This window comes from Thalassophryne amazonica, chromosome 19 (assembly GCF_902500255.1).
Source record: "Thalassophryne amazonica chromosome 19, fThaAma1.1, whole genome shotgun sequence".
Classification (NCBI taxonomy): Eukaryota; Metazoa; Chordata; class Actinopteri; order Batrachoidiformes; family Batrachoididae; genus Thalassophryne; species Thalassophryne amazonica.
In genome coordinates, this window is record NC_047121.1 from 972,537 (window position 1) to 981,713 (window position 9,177).

Consider the following 9,177-nt stretch of genomic DNA (forward strand, 5'->3'; position numbering starts at 1 on the left):
AAAAATCTATTTAAGCATAAAAATTCAAAAAGAAAAAATAATATAGCACCTTCAATTGCACCACAGACTAAAACAGTTAAATGTGGTCTATTAAACATTAGGTCTCTTTCTTCTAAGTCCCTGTTGGTAAATGATATAATAATTGATCAACGTATTGATTTATTCTGCCTAACAGAAACTTGGTTACAGCAGGATGAATATGTTAGTTTAAATGAGTCAACACCCCCGAGTCACACTAACTGTCAGAATGCTCGTAGCACGGGCCGGGGCGGAGGATTAGCAGCAATCTTCCATTCCAGCTTATTAATTAATCAAAAACCTAGACAGAGCTTTAATTCATTTGAAAGCTTGTATCTTAGTCTTGTCCATCCAAATTGGAAGTCCCAAAAACCAGTTTTATTTGTTATTATCTATCGTCCACCTGGTCGTTACTGTGAGTTTCTCTGTGAATTTTCAGACCTTTTGTCTGACTTAGTGCTTAGCTCAGATAAGATAATTATAGTGGGCGATTTTAACATCCACACAGATGCTGAGAATGACAGCCTCAACACTGCATTTAATCTATTATTAGACTCTATCGGCTTTGCTCAAAAAGTAAATGAGTCCACCCACCACTTTAATCATATTTTAGATCTTGTTCTGACTTATGGTATGGAAATAGAAGACTTAACAGTATTCCCTGAAGACTCCCTTTTGTCTGATCATTTTTTAATAACATTTACATTTACCCTGATGGACTACCCTGCAGTGAGGAATAAGTTTCATTACACTAGAAGTCTTTCAGAAAGCGCTGTAACTAGGTTTAAGGATATGATTCCTTCTTTGTGTTCTCTGATGTCATATGCCAACACAGAGCAGAGTAGCTACCTAAACTCTGTGAGGGAGTTAGAGTATCTTGTCAATAGTTTTACATCCTCATTGAAGACAACTTTGGATGCTGTAGCTCCTCTGAAGAAGAGAGCTTTAAATCAGAAGTGTCTGACTCCGTGGTATAACTCACAAACTCGTAGCTTAAAGCAGATAACCCGTAAGTTGGAGAGGAAATGGCGTCTCACTAATTTAGAAGATCTTCACTTAGCCTGGAAAAAGAGTTTGTTGCTCTATAAGAAAGCCCTTCGTGAAGCTAGGACATCTTTCTACTCATCACTAATTGAAGAAAATAAGAACAACCCCAGGTTTCTTTTCAGCACTGTAGCCAGGCTGACAAAGAGTCAGAGCTCTATTGAGCTGAGTATTCCATTAACTTTAACTAGTAATGACTTCATGACTTTCTTTGCTAACAAAATTTTGACTATTAGAGAAAAAATTACTCATAACCATCCCAAAGATGTATCGTTATCTTTGGCTGCTTTCAGTGATGCCGGTATTTGGTTAGACTCTTTCTCTCCGATTGTTCTGTCTGAGTTATTTTCATTAGTTACTTCATCCAAACCATCAACATGCTTATTAGACCCCATTCCTGCCAGGCTGCTCAAGGAAGTCCTACCATTATTTAATGCTTCAATCTTAAATATGATCAATCTATCTTTGTTAGTTGGTTATGTACCACAGGCCTTTAAGGTGGCAGTAATTAAACCATTACTTAAAAAGCCATCACTTGACCCAGCTATCTTAGCTAATTATAGGCCAATCTCCAACCTTCCTTTTCTCTCAAAGATTCTTGAGAGGGTAGTTGTAAAACAGCTAACTGATCACCTGCAGAGGAATGGTCTATTTGAAGAGTTTCAGTCAGGTTTTAGAATTCATCATAGTACAGAAACAGCATTAGTGAAGGTTACAAATGATCTTCTTATGGCTTCGGACAGTGGACTTATCTCTGTGCTTGTTCTGTTGGACCTCAGTGCTGCTTTTGATACTGTTGACCATAAAATTTTATTACAGAGATTAGAGCATGTATTAAAGGCATTGCGCTGCGGTGGTTTGAATCATATTTGTCTAATAGATTACAGTTTGTTCATGTAAATGGGGAATCTTCTTCACAGACTAAAGTTAATTATGGAGTTCCACAAGGTTCTGTGCTAGGACCAATTTTATTCACTTTATACATGCTTCCCTTGGGCAGTATTATTAGACGGTATTGCTTAAATTTTCATTGTTACGCAGATGATACCCAGCTTTATCTATCCATGAAGCCAGAGGATACGCACCAATTAGCTAAACTGCAGGATTGTCTTACAGACATAAAGACATGGATGACCTCTAATTTCCTGCTTTTAAACTCAGATAAAACTGAAGTTATTGTACTTGGCCCCACAAATCTTAGAAGCATGGTGTCTAACCAGATCGTTACTCTGGATGGCATTTCCCTGATCTCTAGTAATACTGTGAGAAATCTTGGAGTTATTTTTGATCAGGATATGTCATTCAAAGCGCATATTAAACAAATATGTAGGACTGCCTTTTTGCATTTACGCAATATCTCTAAAATCAGAAAGGTCTTGTCTCAGAGTGATGCTGAAAAACTAATTCATGCATTTGTTTCCTCTAGGCTGGACTATTGTAATTCATTATTATCAGGTTGTCCTAAAAGTTCCCTAAAAAGCCTTCAGTTGGTTCAGAATGCTGCAGCTAGAGTACTGACGGGGACTAGCAGGAGAGAGCATATCTCACCCGTGTTGGCCTCCCTTCATTGGCTTCCTGTTAATGCTAGAATAGAATTTAAAATTCTTCTTCTTACTTATAAGGTTTTGAATAATCAGGTCCCATCTTATCTTAGGGACCTCATAGTACCATATTACCCCATTAGAGCGCTTCGCTCTCAGACTGCGGGCTTACTTGTAGTTCCTAGGGTTTGTAAGAGTAGAATGGGAGGCAGAGCCTTCAGCTTTCAGGCTCCTCTCCTGTGGAACCAGCTCCCAATTCAGATCAGGGAGACAGATACCCTCTCTACTTTTAAGATTAGGCTTAAAACTTTCCTTTTCGCTAAGGCTTATAGTTAGGGCTGGATCGGGTGACCCTGGACCATCCCTTGGTTATGTTGCTTTAGACGTAGACTGTGTTTCATAATTATTGTATGGCCTTGCCTTGCAATGTGGAGCGCCTTGGGGCAACTGTTTGTTGTGATTTGGCGCTATACAAGAAAAAAGTTGATTGATTGATTGAGGTGGGGCCTGTAAAGGCAGCACGTGGAATTGAGGTGGGGCCTGTGAAAACAGCACGTGGAATTGAGATGGGGCACATGAACGCAGCACGTGGAATTGAGATGGGGCCTGTGAAGGCAGCACGTGGAATTGAGATGGGGCCTGTGAAGGCAGCACGTGGAATTGAGGTGGGGCCTGTGAAGGCAGCACGTGGAATTGAGATGGGGCCTGTGAAGGCAGCACGTGGAATTGAGGTGGGGCCTGTGAAGGCAGCACGTGGAATTGAGATGGGGCCTGTGAAGGCAGCACGTGGAATTGAGATGGGGCACATGAACGCAGCACGTGGAATTGAGATGGGGCCTGTGAAGGCAGTACGTGGAATTGAGGTGGGGCCTGTGAAGGCAGCACCTGGAATTGAGATGGGGCCTGTCAAGGCAGCACGTGGAACTGAAGTGGGACCTGTGAAGGCAGCATGTGGAATTGAGGTGGGGCCTGTGAAGGCATCACGTGGAATTGAGGTGGGGCCTGTGAAAACAGCACGTGGAATTGAGATGGGGCCTGTGAAGGCAGCACGTGGAATTGAGATGGGGCCTGTGAAGGCAGCACATGGAATTGAGATGGGGCACATGAACGCAGCACGTGGAATTGAGATGGGGCCTGTGAAGGCAGTACGTGAAATTGAGGTGGGGCCTGTGAAGGCAGCACCTGGAATTGAGATGGGGCCTGTCAAGGCAGCACGTGGAACTGAAGTGGGACCTGTGAAGGCAGCATGTGGAATTGAGGTGGGGCCTGTGAAGGCAGCACGTGGAATTGAGGTGGGGCCTGTGAAAACAGCATGTGGAATTGAGGTGGGGCCTGTGAAGGCAGCACGTGGAATTGAGATGGGGCCTGTCAAGGCAGCACGTGGAATTGAAGTGGGGCCTGTGAAAACAGAATGTGGAATTGAAGTGGGGCCTGTGAAGGCAGCATGTGGAATTGAGGTTTGGCCTGTGAAGGCAGCACGTGAAATTGAGGTGGGGCACATGAACGCAGCACGTGGAATTGAGATGGGGCCTGTGAAGGCAGCACGTGGAATTGAAGTGGGACCTGTGAAGGCAGTATGTGGAATTGAGGTGGGGCCTGTGAAGGCAGCACGTGGAATTGAGGTGGGGCACATGAACGCAGCATGTGGAATGGAGGTGGGGCACATGAACGCAGCACGTGGAATTGAGATGGGGCCTGTGAAGGCAGCACGTGGAATTGACGTGGGGCCTGTGAAAACAGCATGTGTAATTGAGGTGGGGCCTGTGAAGGCAGCACGTGGAATTGAGGTGGGGCCTGTGAAGGCAGCACGTGGAATTGAGGTGGGGCCTGTGAAAACAGCATGTGGAATTGAGGTGGGGCCTGTGAAGGCAGCACGTGGAATTGAGGTGGGGCCTGTGAAAGCAGCACGTGGAATTGAGGTGGGGCACTTGAACGCAGCACGTGGAATTGAGATGGGGCCTGTGAAGGCAGAACGTGGAATTGAGGTGGGGCACATGAACACAGTACGTGGAATTGAGGTGGGGCCTGTGAAGGCAGCACGTGGAATTGAGATGGGGCACATGAACGCAGCACGTGGAATTGAGATGGGGCACATGAATGCAGCACGTTGAATTAAGATGGGGCACATGAACGCAGCACGTGGAATTGAGATGGGGCACATGAACGCAGCACGTGGAATTGAGGTGGGGCCTGTGAAGGCAGCACGTGGAATTGAAATGGGGCACATGAATGCAGCACGTTGAATTGAGATGGGGCACATGAACGCAGCGCGTGGAATTGAGATGGGGCCTGTGAAGGCAGCACGTGGAATTCAGGTGGGGCACAGGAACGCAGCACGTGGAATTGAGATGGGGCACATGAACGCAGCACGTGGAATTGAGATGGGTGCCAGTGAAGGCAGCACGTGGAATTGAGGTGGGGCCTGTGAAGGCAGCACGTGGAATTGAGATGGGGCACATGAACGCAGCACGTGGAATTGAGATGGGTGCCAGTGAAGGCAGCACGTGGAATTGAGGTGGGGCCTGTCAAGGCAGCACGTGGAATTGAAGTGGGACCTGTGAAGGCAGCATGTGGAATTGAAGTGGGGCCTGTGAAGGCAGCATGTGGAATTGAAGTGGGGCCTGTGAAAACAGCATGTGGAATTGAGGTGGGGCACATGAATGCAGCACGTTGAATTGAGATGGGGCACATGAACGCAGCACGTGGAATTGAGATGGGGCACATGAACGCAGCACGTGGAATTGAGGTGGGGCCTGTGAAGGCAGCACGTGGAATTGAAATGGGGCACATTAATGCAGCACGTTGAATTGAGATGGGGCCTGTGAAGGTAGCACGTGGAATTGAGGTGGGGCCTGTGAAGGCAGCACGTGAAATTCAGGTGGGGCACATGAACGCAGCACGTGGAATTGAGATGGGGCACATGAACGCAGCACGTGGAATTGAGATGGGGCCTGTGAAGGAAGCATGTGGAATTGAAGTGGGCCCTGTGAAGGCAGCATGTGGAATTGAAGTGGGCCCTGTGAAGGCAGCATGTGGAATTGAGGTGGGGCCTGTGAAGGCAGCACGTGAAATTGAGGTGGGGCCTGTGAAAACAGCATGTGGAATTGAGGTGGGGGACATGAACGCAGCACGTGGAATTGAGATGGGGCCAGTGAAGGCAGCACGTGGAATTGAAGTGGGTCCTGTGAAGGCAGCATGTGGAATTGAGGTGGGGCCTGTGAAGGCAGCACGTGGAATTGAGGTGGGGCCTGTGAAGGCAGCACGTGGAATTGAGGTGGGGCACATGAACGCACCGCGTGGAATTGAGATGGGGCCTGTGAAGGTAGCACGTGGAATTGAGGTGGGGGCTGTGAAGGCAGCACGTGGAATTCAGGTGGGGCACATGAACGCAGCACGTGGAATTGAGATGGGGCACATGAACGCAGCACGTGGAATTGAGATGGGGCCTGTGAAGGCAGCTTGTGGAATTGAAGTGGGGCCTGTGAAGGCAGCATGTGGAATTGAGATGGGGCCTGTGAAAACAGCATGTGGAATTGAGGTGGGGCACATGAACGCAGCATGTGGAATTGAGGTGGGGCACATGAACGCAGCACGTGGAATTGAGATAGGGCCTGTGAAGGCAGCACGTGGAATTGAGATGGGGCACATGAACGCAGCACGTGGAATTGAGATGGGGCCTGTGAAGGCAGCACGTGGAATTCAGGTGGGGCACATGAACGCAGCACGTGGAATTGAGATGGGGCACATGAACGCAGCACGTGGAATTGAGATGGGGCCTGTGAAGGCAGCATGTGGAATTGAAGTGGGGCCTGTGAAGGCAGCATGTGGAATTGAGATGGGGCCTGTGAAAACAGCATGTGGAATTGAGGTGGGGCACATGAACGCAGCATGTGGAATTGAGGTGGGGCACATGAACGCAGCACGTGGAATTGAGATGGGGCCTGTGAAGGCAGCACGTGGAATTGAGATGGGGCACATGAACGCAGCACGTGGAATTGAGATGGGGCCTGTGAAGGCAGCACGTGGAATTGAGGTGGGGCCTGTGAAGGCAGCACGTGGAATTGAGATGGGGCCTGTCAAGGCAGCACGTGGAATTGAAGTGGGACCTGTGAAGGCAGCATGTGGAATTGAGGTGGGGCCTGTGAAAACAGCATGTGGAATTGAGGTGGGGCCTGTGAAGGCAGCATGTGGAATTGAGGTGGGGCCTGTGAAGGCAGCACGTGAAATTGAGGTGGGGCCTGTGAAAACAGCATGTGGAATTGAGGTGGGGCACATGAACGCAGCACGTGGAATTGAGATGGGGCCTGTGAAGGCAGCACGTGGAATTGAGGTGGGGCCTGTGAAGGCAGCACGTGGAATTGAGGTGGGGCACATGAACGCAGCATGTGGAATGGAGGTGGGGCACATGAACGCAGCACGTGGAATTGAGATGGGGCCTGTGAAGGCAGCATGTGGAATTGAGGTGGGGCCTGTGAAGGCAGCACGTGGAATTGAGGTGGGGCCTGTGAAGGCAGCACGTGGAATTGAGGTGGGGCCTGTGAAAACAGCATGTGGAATTGAGGTGGGGCCTGTGAAAGCAGCACGTGGAATTGAGGTGGGGCACATGAACGCAGCACGTGGAATTGAGATGGAGCACATGAACACAGCACGTGGAATTGAGATGGGGCCTGTGAAGGCAGCACGTGGAATTGAGGTGGGGCCTGTGAAGGCAGCACGTGGAATTGAGATGGGGCACATGAACGCAGCACCTGGAATTGAGATGGGGCACATGAATGCAGCACGTTGAATTTAGATGGGGCACATGAACGCAGCACGTGGAATTGAGATGGGGCACATGAACGCAGCACGTGGAATTGAGGTGGGGCCTGTGAAGGCAGCACGTGGAATTGAGATGGGGCACATGAATGCAGCACGTTGAATTGAGATTGGGCACATGAACGCAGCGCGTGGAATTGAGATGGGGCCTGTGAAGGCAGCATGTGGAATTGAGGTGGGGCCTGTGAAGGCAGCACGTGGAATTCAGGTGGGGCACATGAACGCAGCACGTGGAATTGAGATGGGGCACATGAACGCAGCACGTGGAATTGAGATGGGGCCTGTGAAGGCAGCATGTGGAATTGAAGTGGGGCCTGTGAAGGCAGCATGTGGAATTGAGATGGGGCCTGTGAAAACAGCATGTGGAATTGAGGTGGGGCCTGTGAAGGCAGCACGTGGAATTGAGGTGGGGCCTGTGAACGCAGCACGTGGAATTGAGATGGGGCCTGTGAAGGCAGCACGTGGAATTGAGGTGGAGCCTGTGAAGGTAGCACGTGGAATTGAGGTGGGGCCTGTGAAGGCAGCACGTGGAATTGAGGTGGGGCACATGAACGCAGCACGTGGAATTGAGGTGGGGCCTGTGAAGGCAGCACGTGGAATTGAGATGGGGCCTGTGAAGGCAGCACGTGGAATTGAGATGGGGCACATGAACGCAGCACATGGAATTGAGATGGGGCCTGTGAAGGCAGCACGTGGATTGAGATGGGGCCTGTCAAGGCAGCACGTGGAATTGAAGTGGGGCCTGTGAAGGCAGCACGTGGAATTGAGATGGGGCCTGTCAAGGCAGCACGTGGAATTGAAGTGGGGCCTGTGAAGGCAGCACGTGGAATTGAGGTGGGGCCTGTCAAGGCAGCACGTGGAATTGAAGTGGGGCCTGTGAAGGCAGCACGTGTAATTGAGGTGGGGCCTGTGAAGGCAGCACGTGGAATTGAGATGGGGCCTGTGAAGGCAGCATGTGGAATTGAGATGGGGCCTGTCAAGGCAGCACGTGGAATTGAAGTGGGGCCTGTGAAGGCAGCATGTGGAATTGAGGTGGGGCCTGTGAAGGCAGCACGTGGAATTGAGGTGGGGCCTGTGAAAACAGCATGTGGAATTGAGGTGGGGCCTGTGAAGACAGCACGTGGAATTGAGGTGGGGCCTGTGAACGCAGCACGTGGAATTGAGGTGGGGCCTGTGAAGGCAGCACGTGGAATTGAGATGGGGCCTGTGAAGGCAGCATGTGGAATTGAGATGGGGCCTGTGAAGGCAGCACGTGGAATTGAAGTGGGGCCTGTGAAGGCAGCATGTGGAATTGAGGTGGGGCCTGTGAAGGCAGCACGTGGAATTGAAGTGGGGCCTGTGAAGGCAGCACGTAGAATTGAGATGGGGCCTGTGAAGGCAGCATGTGGAATTGAGGTGGGGCCTGTAAAGGCAGCACGTGGAATTGAGGTGGGGCCTGTGAAAACAGCACGTGGAATTGAGGTGGGGCACATGAACGCAGCACGTGGAATTGAGATGGGGCCTGTGAAGGCAGCACGTGGAATTGAGATGGGGCCTGTGAAGGCAGCACGTGGAATTGAGGTGGGGCCTGTGAAGGCAGCACGTGGAATTGAGGTGGGGCACATGAACGCAGCACGTGGAATTGAGGTGGGGCACATGAACGCAGCACGTGGAATTGAGGTGGGGCCTGTGAAGGCAGCACGTGGAATTGAGATGGGGCCTGTGAAGGCAGCACGTGGAATTGAGGTGGGGCCTGTGAAAGCAGCACGTGGAATTGAGG

The 9,177-nt window shown here is 50.1% G+C and overlaps 1 protein-coding gene across 1 annotated transcript in view; it reads left to right on the forward strand.

Annotated features, from left to right (window-relative positions):
• Nucleotides 1–3,706: 3,706 nt before the first annotated feature.
• Nucleotides 3,707–9,177, forward strand: part of syne3 (spectrin repeat containing, nuclear envelope family member 3) — a 155,422-nt gene continuing 149,951 nt past the window's right edge. Inside the window, 1 exon segment of the mRNA XM_034159822.1 lies at nucleotides 3,707–3,895. Coding sequence (XP_034015713.1) covers nucleotides 3,707–3,895 — 189 coding nt within the window.